The sequence below is a fragment of the Pempheris klunzingeri genome, chromosome 1, assembly GCF_042242105.1.
Source record: "Pempheris klunzingeri isolate RE-2024b chromosome 1, fPemKlu1.hap1, whole genome shotgun sequence".
Classification (NCBI taxonomy): domain Eukaryota; kingdom Metazoa; phylum Chordata; class Actinopteri; order Acropomatiformes; family Pempheridae; genus Pempheris; species Pempheris klunzingeri.
The window spans coordinates 30,196,659-30,213,035 of record NC_092012.1 but is presented as its reverse complement, the minus strand read 5'-3'; the positions used below and the strand labels follow the sequence as shown (position 1 = coordinate 30,213,035).

Below are 16,377 nucleotides of genomic sequence, written 5' to 3'. Positions count from 1 at the left end.
GGGATACAGTTAGTAGTCCTCCCTGATCCGTGTGTCCTCCTTGAAGTTGAACTGAGTGGTAGACCACTGGCTCCTGACTCCTCCACAGTCAGTAATAGACGGAGTCACACAGCTCCTTTCTTCAGTGTCTGGCCCATTAATCTCAGCCTGGTGTCACTGATTCCGTCTTCAAGTCCTTTATGAAGCTGGAAGACAAGGTCTGCTACTTCCTCCAATGAGATGACTAGCAAAGCCACCCTCACACTTAAAAGGCCTGGATGACATGTTAGAGCAGAGTAGACTCTTGCCATTTCTCATTGGAAGCAGATACTTACAGGGGACTGGGCTTGATGCTGAGGATCCATTAAAAGTGTTGGTCCCAGTGCTGGTTTAATAGCCTGATCTGTGGAGCATGTGTGTGAGCTATTAAGAACCAGAGAGAGCTCATTGTCTTCACTTCACCTCATTGTGCACTAAAGGGCGATCTGCATTTGCTAAATTGTGCTGAAGCTGTAAACTGCTCCACTGCAGTATAGTAAACTCCTGTGATGATCATTACAGCTGTCCTCAATTAATAATTGTACCAGCATTACCAGTTTGACACAGCTATTACAACTATCTTATCTTTTTACACTTCATATTGATTTTTAACTAACATTATTATTTATTAATGCAATCTATAGTTTCTGGCCTCCTAATTATGCCTTTACTGACTTTTGTTGGTTTGGGGTCTCCATACACAACAACATTGCTACAATAATGTCCAACAAGGCATGCAACATTAGCAGTCAGACGATCAGACACGCTGTAAACAAGAAGACAGATCGTTAGCCAGGCTAGCAAATGTTAATAAGGAACATGTCATCCAGTGCAACTGGTAAAGGGGGTCATTTGTTGTGGTGAAGCATTTCCATGACATTGGAAGAGGAGCCCTGATGTAAACCTGCTAAATCCCCACAAAACAAATCACCACACAAACAGTAAAAAGTGCACGTTGACTATGTGATACGATGTTAACAGATAAAAAAAGACAAACCTTACTGGATCATCAGTGCTCTAGAGGTGAGACCTGCCTATACTTAAGTTCTGGAGGAGCTCTCTGGACTGATTTAACTACAGATGATTTAATAGCAGTGTGTAAACCAACATCACAGAGGCTGAATGCACGTCGGAAAAGCCCAGACTCGTTCTTGCTAAACTCTCTTGCCAGATATTGATGCATTTTTTGACATTGCTGTCCGAGTTGATATTCCATCCTTTATCTCTGGTAGTGGATTGCATTACTGGCACTGACTTGTATGTATGTAATGTACCGATACGTTCAAGTTCACTCAAGCTTCTGTTTTTTTGTTGGTAATACGACTTTGAAAACACACGACTGGAGCTCAGTAATGGTCGGTCAAAGGATGTATCCTCCATCCTGTGAGCCAGACTACATGGTAATAAAAGATGTATAAAAATATCACCAGACTCACACTTAAAGGGTGGGGAGGCCTTATCTAACCTGGAAATGCTACTCTGAGTTTAGACATTGCTCTATTTGCCACATCTGGGATCAGGCTGTTTTCCCTCTCTCAGAGGGTGCATTTTCTAAGAAACAAAACAAACCTTCAACATCTTAACTTCTTCAGAACTTTGGAAGTTTGAGTAAAAATGGAGTTTATACTTGTGTCTTCTTGATGATCTGAAATTTGAGAAATACACGGTGCTCACCGTGTACAGCATATATGCTCGCAGCTGCTTGCACACCCTCTCCATGCTTTATCCCTCTTTTTTTCAGCTTCTTGATCTCCAGCATATCTGATTCAGAGTAGAAAGATCCTACTTCAACCCTCTGGCATCATCTCTGCTCTCCTTCTCCCTCCTGTCACAGCCCTGGATCCTAATTGCAGACTCTGCCAGTGCACTACAAGAGAAACAGAGTGGCAAGCAGAGGGGAGCGGATATAGACAGGCTGTCAGAGATGGGTTAGAGAATTGGGTAGAGGAGCTACAAATATGTGAAAGAGAGGGAGAGAAGAAAGGCATTCTACAAGAAGGAAGGAAAGGTCACCTCAGACTGTGAGCCAGGAAGGAAAAAGCCTGTCCAAAATCTCTGCTAATGAGCCAGCCAGAGCCCCCATTCTCTTTTGCCCTCTACCTGCAGCAGGAACACATACACAATACTGACATTTCTTTGGCAGCCCATGGCTACAAGGTTGCCTACAGATGAGTGGTTCATAAACAATCCTGTATGTCACCATGGCATGACAGCCCAGAGTCAACTACAGTTGGTTTCACTGTGACACTTTCAACCCAAGACAATGACCTAAGCAGTAAAAGCTGATGGAACTCTGGTGGTGGCATTAGAAATCACTGCCATGCAATCTTCAGGATGTGGAGAGGATCATGTTGCTACTATTTAGAACCTGAGAAAATATTAAGACATGCCTATGGAGTTAAATCAACTCTAACTCAAATTACAGTGGTACCAACACTGTATATAGATAACTCATTAAACTAACCATTATACACTCCGCCTTAAAATTTGCATGTTGATTTGAAATGAAAGTCTGTTTTTCAATTTGAGCTTGGAGCATTCCGGGTTGCTATGCAGAATGTAAACACCATATCCTGCAGAGCATTGCATGACATTATGGTGTTCATCAAACTCTTCTGGACCTGCCGACCTGCATATTTTCAGTGAGAGCTCCTTGCACAAAGTATTTTCCATCATGACAGCTCAAAAACTGGCTCAGAGTTTTACAAATACAGCCTTCAACTTAATTTTTCTCAACATGCAGCATACATTAAAATGTCAAAAAGAATCTCATCTGAATCTCTGCTCAATTACATTTTCATACATGCGATCCTGAATGGAAAACATCTTCAATCAAAATACTTTAGCGGCAAAAGTGATGAAGTGTGTCTTGCAGACAGCTTTAAAATCAATATATTCTTTAATTTTCCAGCACACTTTTTCCTCCCATTTCACAATGTTAAAAGGCCTGTTTGTGGTTCCGATCGTCCGGCTCCAGTGTTTGGAAGCCATTACTTCATAACCGCAGCAGGCGCGGCCAGAAACCAAATCCTGACATTCCCATTATTACCAATGAGCGACTGGTTTGACCCCTTGAGGGGAAAAAAGCAGGGACTCAGCTGTGGACCTGATGGAAAGCATGAAGCCTTGTATGTACCACGCAGCAGTGTTTGACCTGTTCTAGGCTCAAATAAATAAATCGATAACCTTCACTTTAACATCTGTACGCTTTTGGTTTGTCTTTCTGGTTTTGGAGGAAGTAATGTGAGAGAAGTGAGCTTTACCGAGCGAGCTGACTTGTGCAGTTTGAAGCTGCAAGTCGGTTAGAAGTTATTTGTTTTTAAGGCCAGGCCATCATCCAGTGGGGTTTGCTTTTTTGTGGTTTCCTTTTAGAATCTTGAATTCAGTCAGTGGCCCCATTTATATCCAATTTATGCAAAAGAGAGGTGCAATCAGTCGAAGTGAGTCGGCAGGGCTGCTGCTGCTGTCAGGGGCAAATTATGAGTTGTTTTAAGTGGTTTGTCATCATGGAGCTGAACTCTGTGTTGGATGCCGTCACTCAGGCCCATTGTTAGCAGCTGTGTTGCTATAGTCACTGTGGTCTTTTTGAAGAGGCCATATGCAGACATACACATGCTAACACTCCCACCAAACTGCCCGTGCACACGCAAACCACATTGCATGCGCACACACACAGTTTCACACAGCAAAACTAATATAGGAACAACTGTGGATTGCTTCTCGCCCCTAAGATACCTATTTGTGGAATTTAAAGTTTGACAAGAATATTTACTGAACAGGCTCCATGTTAGAAATAGTTTTTGGTTAGATGCAGGCAGAATGTTTCAGGCATTGACAGAACTCCCACACTCCTGTTGCCAATCCAGTGATGCTCTCGCAGTGCTCAACGCATGTGTTTATATATGGTCCCATTCCAAATACAATGGAATGGAATGTACTTATTTTATTTTATGTGACAGATGATTGAGCTCATCAATGATATTTCAATGATGTCATCCGTATTGTCATAGGGTGGTAACAGTAGGTGTGCCGATGATGATGATGATGATGATGATGATGATGAATATAATAGCCTTTATCACAAAGTGAGTTGAACTTGTTCAGGCTGTAATTCCAAACCTGATTGTTTTTGATAACCTTTACTAACCCAAGTACAAAATGAGAAGCATTTTTCCACAGGGCTGCTAGGTTGGTCCTTGGTGACATGAACTTTGTGTGTTTAGGCCGTTGACCCAGGAGGAGATTGCCCAGCGCAGGGAGCTGGCTAGACAGAGACATGCTGGTAGGATGGCAGCAGATCAGACAGCAGCAGAGAGCCACACAGACCTTGCCCAATCACGGAGTACGCCACAGGACGGCCAACCTGCAGGGCTCAGCGGAGGTAAGCTCAACTTTCCACTTTTCATCTCTTTTTATTTCTCTAAACATACAACAAAAGACCAGTACCAATATTTTGTATGGATTTTACAAGTAGGTGACAGATTGATGGGAGCTGTGGGGAATGGTTGGCGGTAAGGTTGAAATATTAAATGCTCAAAGAAATATTGGCTGAAAGTGCCACATTTAATCCATGGAATATTAGCACCGAGTCAAAACCAACCACCTGGAGCCACATTTTCTTTTACTGAAAACTGCTATTTAATTACGTTTTGATACGTGACGATTGTTCATTATTACATGGCTGTAAAGAATAAGCAGGTAGAAGCAGTCATTATTCTTTGGATGCAGCTAAAATTGTTACATGTTTTAGACCTAATAAAGAGGAAAAAAAAGGAAAGACAACAAGTTGTAGCATCCAGTGTCAGAGCAGCTACAAGATGGTTCACTGGATTGACTCTCACTTTGACACCCTTTCTCTGTGTCTTATTTCTCTCTGTCAGCTAAGATGGAGAGTCTGACCTTGAAAGACTCAAAAGAGGAAGAGGAGCAGAAGGAGACCTTTATAGCGTTTGCACGGATCTACAGTGGGGTGGTCAAGAAAGGACAGAGAGTATTTGTACTAGGACCAAAGTATGACCCTGCCCGGGGCCTGAACATGGTAAGTTATCACTTTACCTTTACAGTACCTGCTCTGCTCTTCTCTGTTCTCTATATGCTGTACAAATGTGCTGTAAAACTGAGTTTTTTATATCTAAATATATACGTATAAGTTAAAAGTTCCAGTATTTACTGTAAAATTATTTTTTTAGGCCTGGTAAAATATATTTGCTCAGTTCAGTTAATATGATATAATATATAATCCGATCACTGACAGCACTACATGGGCAACTCCTCTCTTTGCTTTTCCATTGCAACTAAATGGGAAATACTAACATAGCTGTCCAGGCAATGTGATCCCAAAGAATCGATGATTGTAAAAGCTACACTTGTGAGCCTCTTTTCTCCTTACATTCATTCCTTCTGTCATCTCTGCCAGCTACCAGAGGGTTGCAGTGCTGCAGACTGTGCGCCTGAAGTACCTCATCTGTCCTGTTGTTCTGTGGAAAGCCTCTACCTGCTGATGGGGAGAGAACTGGAGGAGCTGGAGGAGGTGCCTGCAGGAAATGTCCTGGGTAAATACTTCCATCTCTTCTTTTGGTTTTTGCGTTGCAGGTGAACCATCAAAACATTTGATTCCAGTCTTGTGACTGTAGAAAAGTGTGATAAATGAGTGTGTCGACCTTGACGTGCTTGGCCCTGTCTGGTGTACATCATGTGGTAGAGCTGTCAAGTAGGATGAATCATTTGGGGATTTCTTGGAAGTAAAATATCCTCAGTTTTCACGTAGATAATGTTAGAGGGCTGGCAGTTGGAACACTTCAGAGGCTTGGAAGGGCAGGTGTCAGCCCAAAATGTATTTTTTGTTTCTACAGAGTACAAACGTATCAGTGATGTGTAGTTAACCAGGCAGGGTGGATCTAACAGAAAGATGCTATTGGTTGTATCATGTGAAATGTAGGATTTAGTATTATTAGAGCATGATTCACAGTATGGCACAGCTAGTCAGGATGTCTTCAGCTGTGCTGCTTCAGTTTTGACCAACACCCTGTACTTTTGGTTTCACGTTTAATGCGTGGAAGGCATTTCTGACATTTTTACCAACCTTCTTGCTATTGGTGTGTATGCTGTGTGTATAATGTTGGTACTTAATAGTATCACTACTACCTGACATGTGCTTCTGTTCTGCGTGCCTCACTTTTAAAACTTGGATATGAGCTTGACTCAAGCCCATATCCGTTCCTAGATTCCCACATCCTCACTGTAAAGTTCACTCTCTGTTACAGCTAATTAAGCACTATATACACCCCCTGCAGGGTCTAGCCATCATAGTTAGCAGCTCTGTAAAGATGGATTTTCCGTAATGTACTTATATGCTCTACGAGTGGAAAGTGTGCATTCTGTTACTGGCTCCTACTTTGAAATTTGCTATAATTTGTGTTCAATCAGAACATATTCAGATCCACTCTATAGCGTGTTTAGCTGTGAGTGCTTGAATCATATATATATATGTGTAAGTAATGTGGCATGTGGAGATTGGTACTTTGTGTAGTATTGATGTGACCTCACACTAATGTTCCTGAGTGCTGCCAATGCTGAATGAAAGTGTGATTTCGTCCAGTGAGAGTATCGTGAATTATGAAGGAGACGTGCATTAGGATATTGACGCACAGTCATCAGTGTGTATGGGTGTGGGGCAGAATGCACAGTAGGAACAAGTTATCAATAAGACGATCCGCCCTTGAGTGAGCATCTCAGATCCCTCTGCTCCTTATTTAGTTTGGACTGTCAGCTCCCATATGGGCTGTAAATGGATTTTGGGTGTGGCCCACACAGTGAGGGAGGCTGGAGCCCACAGTTCTTGGGTTGGATGCACAGAGATAGACTTAACCTTTGGCTTAGATCTAATGTACTTAGACTTCTTGACTCTTTTAAATACCCCTTACTTGTTATGTAACACTATGGTTGGAAATGGAAAGTATCGATGTGTCTTGAGCTACCATGGTGAAAAACAATGGGCCCCTTCAGGAAAATCAAGGGAACTTCGAATTTCATGTTTATGTGTTTTGTTTCAGCTAATGTTACTGTGGAAGAAATATAATGCAAAGACCACTTTGGTCCAACTGGAAGTGTTTCACATGCCAGTAGAGCCAACCTGGGCTTGAACCATTCTACACTTGCCAAATTAATTACAGAAAAAACTATTTTTCAAAGGGAGCATTCTATAGTGCTAAGAGTCTTTGTGAAACAGAATAACATTTTGCAGAACCATTCCTAGTCTCTAAATATTTCACCAACTATTGGATGGAGATGAATTAATTTTCACTCAGATAGTCATGGTCCCTGGAGGATGTATCTTAATGATTTCAGTCTGTAGTGCTAGGTCAGCTTTTCTTTGATTATATAGTGAAATACCGCATGTCAACATCTATTTAACAGACTGGCACAAAAAATGGATGAATACATTTATCAGATGATGTTGGCGATCTCCCGACTTTTCATCTAATGCCATCATGCGGTCAGAGTTTATTTGGTTTTTGACCAAATACCTACAAAACGGTCATTCCCATTGGCCTCAGCTTTTCTTTGTCTTTCGTGCTAATTAGCAAATGTTAGCATGCAAACATTCCAGACTTACATTGTGAACATGGTAAACATTATAAACTGCTAAATAAAAGCATATTAGTATGTTTTTATTATGATACTGTGCTACTCTCTGAGGGGCGCTCACTGCAGATTGATGCAGTTTAAAAGTGCGAGGGAGGAGTTTCTCTTGATTTCCGTTAACTGCGATGCTTAGCACTGATGTAGTAAGACTTAGTCAGTTTGTGTCCCCTGGGATCTCAGTGCATTCCACCAAGACGCTTGATGACTAAGTAGAAAGCAGAAAGAGGCAGGCGGTATGCAAACAATTTCTGCCCTATACTCATCCACAAAAACACACATCTTTCTGTGTGTGACTGGGCCATATGGGAGCCATCATTCCTGTCCTGTTAGTGGACTGGGGGGCAGGGAGGAAGTTGGAGCACCAGTGTGTAAACCCCACCAGGCTTGGCCTTGATTAGACCCCCATTATTATCCGACGGCTGGAGCAAGTAATTGGAGAGGGAAAGAATTACACACACACACAACTTTCTCACACAAATATACACACAAGGCAGCATTTGATGTCGGAAACATAATTTTCTAGTTAACCACATGACGGCACACTGCATGGACTGCATGACAAAGCACTGTGGTTCTTTTGTGTGTGTGTGTGTCTGCGAGTCAGTGTGTCATGAGCATACATGTGGGAGTGAGACACCCTCCACTATGGCTGTTTATAATGATTAGCAGAGAACTTGCATATGCACACACACACACACACACACAGGCAGACAATAGAAAAGGCAGCTGTTGTACTGTATGTGCTGTATTGTGCCGCCCTCCCCCCTCTGTTTTCTGCCAGCTGTTGGAAACGGCAACATCATGTTCCGGCTCTCTGACAACTTAGCTTTGAATACAACCTACAATCATTCACTGGAGAACGTTTTAAACTCCAGGTGAGTGCCAGGTTTCACTGAAGGTCAGCATCACACTGGCTGGGTAGATTCAGTCGTCATAACGGATTTCAAAATGTTTTATACATCAAAACACAGGATTACATGTTTCAGTGCCACAGATGATCTTTGGTATAGTGACATGCATTGTTGCCTCATTGTCATTCTTTACATTACCACCAGATGGCCTCAAAGTGCTACAAGAATTATTTTAAAGTTGCATCAATCATTTTTTTTTTTATGGATCATTGGGTGAAATTACTTTTAAAGGAGTCCCTCATGAAGACAAACCCACCGAGAATTATTACCAGACATCGGTACTGAGCTTTTTACCATCTTTCTGCTAATTGTTTTGGTTTTTCCATCCTGCAGCTATGCTTTCATCAACCTTGTTTTCTGCAGCTACAGGCAGCTGTTTTCAGTTAAAAGAAAAAAGAGAAGGAAAAATAAAGTGAAACCCTCTTTACAGTACCTGCCCAACACCAAACAGCAGACAAAGTAAGGCAGAAGCTGGTGAACACAGTAGAGCAGATAGCAGCTAAAGGAATTGGTGGTTACCAACACTTTTTGCAAAATAACATTGTAAGACATGGTCCCAAAGTAAGGAACCTTCCTTCACATAAACATGTAATCATTATATTTGGAATGTAATTCTAATTAATTTGACCCTCTTTGTATAAAACTTCACACAAGGAAAAACACAACTTGCTGTTATGGGCTATAGAAAGGATAGCTTTCTTGACATTTGTAAAACAAATTTCAATATAGAATTTGGTTTAAACATTAAAACGTTGAACTTGGTAAACATTACATAGCTAACAGAAAAATCCTACTCTTCCCTTGAAGATTGCTGTGTATCACAGAATTTGGTTTTGCACCGGGTGGGTGAACTTATTATTCATTCCACAGGTTCCTTCCTGATCAGTTGTTAAATATGAATAGACGTACTAGGTCTTCATACACGTGAGGAAGTACCAAAGCATGTCATAGCAATCTTATTAATAAGTTGTTGAGCTGCAGTGTTTGTCACTGCTCTTATTTTTCATTGCTGATATCACGTACTTGATCCTGCTCACTCACGACCCCACTTCTCTCTCTCACTGACTTGTCTCTAAAATCTTAACCATATTCAATTCAATTTTCAATTCAATTTTTTTCAATTCAGAGTTGTCTCACAGTGCTTTACAAAGTTCACTGAAATAAACAAGTGTAAGCAAACAAACAATCTAATAAAGAGTCCAGCAGTCGATGAGGCCAATGGATCAGTCCGGTGGATCAGTCCGAGGCATTACCTGCCCTTTATGACCCTCCTTCTTCGGGAAGGAAAAACTCATAAAACCCAGTGGGAAAAGAGAAACCTCCAGGAGCACCACAATGAAGGAGAGATCCAGCTCCCAAGGACGGACAGGCTGTAGCCTTGGACAGACGCACATCCATTGGCTGGTGGAGAACCACATCAGCGGGACCAGGACCAGGGTCCATAGGAACCAGGGAACCACATCAGCAGAACCAGGACCACGATCCACAGGAACCAGAGAACCACATCAGCGGGACCGGGACCAGGACCCACAGGAACCAGAGAACCACATCAGCAGGGCCAGGACCAGGATCCACAGGATCCACAGGAACCTGAGAGATGAGAAAGCACAGAAAGGCTCCGGGGAAGATAGCAAGTTAGAGGCAGACATTTGGCTGACATGAGACGATGGAGAGGAAGAGGAGGATAGAGAATAGAGGAGCTCAGTGCACCATAGGAGTCCCCCGGCAGTCTAAGCCTATAGCAGCATAACTAGGGGCTGGTCTAAGGCCTGAGCCAGCCCTTAAATATAAGCCCTATCAAAAAGGAAGGTTTTTAGTCTACTCTTAAATGTAGAGAGGGTGTCTGCCCCCCGAACCCAGACTGGAAGGAGGTTCCACAGGAGAGGAGCCTGATAGCTGAAGGCTCTGCCTCCTGGAGACTTTGGGAACCACCAGTACGCCTGCATTCTGGGAGTGCAGTGCTCTAGTGGGGTGGTACGGTACTATGAGCTCTTTAAGATATGATGGAGCCTGACCCTTAAGAGCCTTGTAGGTGAGGAGAAGGATTTTAAACTCTATTCTAGATTTTACTGGAAGCCAATGAAGAGAAGCCAGTACAGGAGAAATGTGGTCTCTTCTTTTAGTTCTCGTCAGAACACGAGCAGCAGCATTCTGGACCAGCTGGAGAGTCTTTAACGACTTATTGGGGCAGCCTGATAATAATGAGTTACAATAGTCCAACCTAGAAGTGACAAATGCATGGACCAATTTTTCTGCATCATCAGTGGATATGATGGGCCTAATTTTGGCAATATTACGTAGATGGAAAAAGGCAGTTCTAGAAATCTGTTTAATGTGGGAGTTAAAGGACAAATCCTGATCAAATAAGACTCCCAGATTCCTCACAGTGGAGCTGGAGGCCAGATTAATGCCGTCCAGAGCAGTTATGGTAGTAGAAAAGCTGTCTCTGAGGTGTCTGGGGCCGAGCAAAATAACTTCAGTTTTATCTGAATTTAGCAGCAGAAAGTTGCTGCTCATCCAGGACTTTATGTCCTTAAGGCAGATTTGAAGTTTAGCCAACTGATTGGGTTCATCTGGCTTTATTGATAAATATAATTGTGTATCATCTGCATAACAATGGAAATTAATGGAGTGCTTCCTGATAATATTACCCAGAGGAAGCATATATAAGATAAAGAGTATTGGTCCAAGCACTGAACCTTGTGGAACTCCATGTCTAACCTTAGTGTGGACAGAGGATTCATTATTAATATGTACAAACTGAAATTGATCTAATAAATAGGACTTAAACCAGCTTAATGCAGTTCCTTTTATACCAATGAACTGTTCCAGTCTCTGTAACAGGATGTGATGGTCGATGGTGTCGAAAGCAGCACTCAGGTCTAACAAGACCAGGACAGAGAGGAGTCCTCTGTCTGATGCCACAAGGAGGTCGTTTGTAACCTTCACCAGTGCTGTCTCTGTGCTGTGCTTCACTCTAAAACCTGACTGAAAATCCTCAAATAGACTATTAGAGTTTAGAAAATTACACAGCTGATTAGCTACAACTTTCTCCAGGATCTTGGAGAGAAAGGGAAGGTTGGATATAGGTCTATAGTTAGCTAACACACCTGAATCAAGAGTAGGCTTTTTCAGGAGAGGTTTAATTACTGCTATTTTATAGGACTGTGGTACATAGCCTGTTAGTAAAGACTGATTTGTCATATCCAGTAAGGACGTGTTAATTAGGGGCAGGACCTCTTTAAGTAGTCCAGTAGGAATGGGGTCTAGGAGACATGTTGATGGTCTAGATGAGGAGACTATTGAGGTCAATTCAGCAAGATCAATTGCAGAAAAACAGTCCAAGTACACATCAGGTGTAACAGCTGTTTCTATGGTTCCTAGGTTTGAAGTTGGACCAGACCCTGTTGAGGGCAGGAGGCGCTGAATTTTGTCCCTAATAGTTAGAATTTTATCATTAAAGAAGCTCATGAAGTCGGTACTGCTGAGCTCTAAGGGAACACAAGGATCAACAGAGGTCTGGCTCCTTGTCAGCCTAGCTATTGTGCTAAAAAGGAATCTAGGGTTGCTTTTATTTTCTTCTATTAATGAGGAGTAGTAGGCGGCTCTGGCATTACAGAGGGCCTTTTTATAGGTTTTAAGACTATCTTGCCAGATTAAACGGGATTCTTCCACTTTGGTGGCCCGCCATGTCCTTTCTAGCCTTCGTGAGTGTTGCTTAAGCTCGCGTGTCTGGGAGTTATACCAGGGAGCTTGTCTCTTTTCTTTAATTCTCTTCTTTTTTAGAGAGGCAATAGGGTCTAGTGTCATTCGCAGTGAACCTGCAGCACTATCGACCAGATAATCAATTTGGGAGGGGCTGAGATTAACATGGGGGTCATCCATAGCACAGGGACACACTGGCTGAAATACTGAAGGAATCACCTCCTTAAATTTGGCAACAGCACTATCAGATAAGGATCTAGTGAGGACCTCCCTGTCATATAGAGCATAGTCTTGTAGCAAGAAATCAAATGTTATCAGGTAATGGTCCGATAAAATAGAGTTATGTGGAAAGACTCTTAACTGTTCAGTTTCAACACCATAAGCCAAAACAAGGTCAAGAGTGTGGTTAAAACAGTGAGTTGGTGCATTTACACTCTGGGAGAAGCCAATTGAGTCCAAAAGTGAGACAAAGGCAGCATTTTCAGTATCCACATGAATATTAAAATCACCTACTATAATCACTTTGTCCACACTGAGGACTAAGTCTGATAAAAACTCTGAAAACTCAGTTAAGAATTCAGAGTACGGGCCAGGAGGGCGGTACACTGTGACAACCAACACTGGCTTTAGAGTTTTCCAGGTTGGGTGTGAAAAACTAAGAACAAGGCTTTCAAAGAAGTTATAATTTAGTTTAATAGTCCAACCTAGACCCAAACTTGAGTTAAAGATTGCTGCAACTCTACCTCCAGAATCTCTGGGAATATGAGTATTAATATGACTGGGAGGAGTGGCCTCATTAAGGCTAACATACTCCTCAAGACATAGCCAGGTTTCAGTCAGACACAATAAATCAATTTCATGGTCAGATATCAGATCGTTTATTAAAACAGCTTTGGATGGCAGAGATCTGATGTTTAAAAGTCCACATTTAACTCTCCTGTCCTGTTTCATAGTACCAATGGTGGTATTAATTCTGATTACGTGTTTATGCTGAACTCCTCTCCTGTTGGACTTAATAGATCTAAATGATCTGAGTGGTCGGGGGACGGACACAGTCTCTATGGGATGTTGGGTGGGTGACTGTACTAATGGAGGAGCAGAGAAGTGTGTAAGACTGCAGCTCTGCAGATCATAGTGTTCATGCTGAGACGCCTCCAGCTCACATTTCCATGTTGATCTCTCATAAGTGATCACAGTAGGGCGTCGTCTGGGTTATCTGGTCTTTTAGATTATCTTTGGGAATTAACCAGTTTACCAGGTCTCTTAACAGTCCATAGTGACGTAGCAGAATCACTTCCTCAGAATGATTCAGGTTCATCAGCCCTCTGGGTAAAGACAGGCGTTAGTCATTTTGACTTTCTTTATAATGTTAGAACTGATACGGATCTCAGTGATATATTCTGTTTAGTCATGCATGTCAAACACCGTTACTTCATTCTTTTCCCTTTTGGAAATGATCTGTGTGGACAGGAGTGTAGTTTTGGGCTTCATCTCTTTTTCATAGTTTGGGCTTGTTGACAACAGTGTTTTTCACTGTTCAGTTTGGCAGCTGATTTTACTTTAGTTTTAGGATTTTGACGCAAAAAGGAAATTAGTTCCACATTTTAGTTGAATATTGTTATGCTCTATTTCATTTTAGTCAAATTTTCATCATATTTGTAATGCCTGTATTTCTTACTGTCCTGTTTGATTGTAAAGTCCTCTAAGCATTCAGAGGCTACAGCTTTCACCATCTTAAATGCTTAGTGTTGCCATTGTCACAAGTGTGAATATTTTTTATAGTGGTTTTAATTGATGAAAAAATAACACTGAATAACACCTGATTCAACATAAGATGCTTAAAGCGAAAATTATAGTTCTGCAGTGACGCATGTAAAAGTTTCTATGCTCTTAGAGCAGGAGGAGGAGCCACTTTTCAGACGTCCCAAATCTTAACAACTGCAGAACGACATCCAGGCTGTCCTGCTTGCATGGGGCACAGAGAAGCATGTTCCAGCCATAAAAACTAGTTTCTCAGTTTGGTATGAACAAACTTGACTGGCCTGCACTGTCTAGACCTCAAACCCATCCAAAACCTTTAGGATGAACTGAAGTGCTGACTTCTAGCCAGGCATTTTCACTTGGCATCAGTTTTGGACTGTTTTGGATGCTCTTGGCTGAATGGGAGCAAGTCCCTGCAGCCAGGTGGAAAACATGAAGAGTGCAGGCTGTTATAGAAGCTTGTGGTTTTGGATCGGCATGTTTAAGTCAATTAAGGGTGTAATGTTTGTGTCCACATACTTTTGGCCTTATAGCATATTTGTAGCATATAGCTGTATTAAACTGCACGACAATAGAGCAGTAGGAACTGCTTGTGGACTCTGTGTTGAAGTGAAGAGTGCTTTTTATCTAAAGATGTGATTCAGTAAATTGTAAATAGCAGTTTGGTGTAATAGTTCCCCATAAAAAGCAGAATGGCATGTATTGGGCCTAACACTGTCTGCGCTATGGAACAATCTGACTACCTTAACAAAAGTCCTTTGTTTAATTCTCTTCAGTGCTTTTGATTAGAACCATACACCCAGCCAGCGTTGGGATTTATCTGTGATTGCAGCTGAGGGAGAGTACACCGCCAGCTCAGTCGTATTTGATGGTGAGCTTAGTAAGGCCAGCAGTTTGTCACAGAGGTTAAAGACGTGGGCAACATCAAACTCTCATCATCAGGGCCTAATATGAAGCAGCTGTCTGTAGAGACGCAGCCACAGTCCAAGTCATCCAAACCCGTCCTTGGGGAAGAAAAAAAGGGAAAAGGACTGAAAAAAGGAGTCTGAGTGAAATGAATGATGCTGATTCAACACTGGGCGACTTTATGAAAACATTTGTTTTGCATTAGGCTTCTCTCTTGGCGTGCCAGCGGTGACTAGCGACCCAGATCTTTAGCTGAACACACTGACTGAATGATTTTACTGATGTCAACCACACGGGTGATGGCAGAGGCCAGCTGGGTTCATCTCAGTGCAGCACAGATCAGACCAGATCATGAACAATGACAGTTTCTTGTTGTGTTCCGCTTCAAACCGTAGGACAGCTCTGTAAAGCACACCTCTGTACTCCAACACTGCAAAGTGCAGTTTTGCTTTTTAATCCACTGACTGCGAATTGTGGCATTTAAACACAACATTTGTATTTATTTCTACAGCAATTTTCTCCCAGTCTCACTTATGGTGAGATGATATCAGTTTCATCTCTGTGCTGTCATACATTTATTTACTTTTCCAGTCATGCTAGAAACCAGTGGACTTGACAAACTCACTATAAGACTTGAAGATCAGTATGAAGCAAAGATGTGTTTATCCTGGCTTTCAGTACAGACTGGTAGCACCAAGAAACTGCTACCCACTATCAAAAGTTTCAACAAACTGTATTATTTATATGTTGATTCCAGCACATGCAGAAATGCAGAAATATATTGATTCTAGCACATGCAGACTTTGAGCTTCAAAGTACATTCTTGAGCTTGGTAAGTTCAGTCCGTCAACAGATGGAGTTTGCCAAATAGGCACAGAAGTGTAGAAGCTTGAGCTTTAAGCTGTCAAGTGGCCAAAAGCTCCAGAGTGAGCAAGTAAGTGGACCTTGAGTTGAGGCTGTTTGTTTCTATTGACAGAATGTAGTAGAGTGCACACAAGACTTGCACCAGATCAGTTCCCACCCTGCTCCCCTTTGCTGGGTGTGTCAGCTGTTGCTCCTGCTCTTTTTCTGCTCCATACTATTAAACAAAACGGCACGCTCCTTCATTTGATTTTTACTGTGAAGAACCTGGTAGAGAATCAGTCATGTCTATTCGTTTAAGAGGAAACACAGAAGTGTAGTTTTTGGTCGGCCTGGAAATAAAAGCTCACTCCTGGAGGTGTAAAGTTATTTAGAAACCACTAATTACCCTAATGTTCCAGGGAAATGTAATCAAACTGTTATTAACATACTTCTAGCACTGTGCACACAATCTACACTTCACATGGCCAAATCCACAACAAGGCAGCACGAACACGTTGGATACTCTCAATCGCAATATATCAGTATCGCATATTTATTTCCGTTCATTGAAACAAACTTCATAACTCAT

The 16,377-nt window shown here is 41.9% G+C and overlaps 1 protein-coding gene across 1 annotated transcript in view; it reads left to right on the top strand.

The window, feature by feature from the left end:
• efl1 (elongation factor like GTPase 1) overlaps window positions 1-16,377 on the top strand; it is a 92,360-nt gene that overhangs the window by 16,367 nt on the left and 59,616 nt on the right. Inside the window, exons 12-14 of the mRNA XM_070828464.1 lie at window positions 4,242-4,399; window positions 4,899-5,056; window positions 5,435-5,570. Coding sequence (XP_070684565.1) covers window positions 4,242-4,399; window positions 4,899-5,056; window positions 5,435-5,570 — 452 coding nt within the window. The remainder of the gene's footprint in view (window positions 1-4,241; window positions 4,400-4,898; window positions 5,057-5,434; window positions 5,571-16,377) is intronic.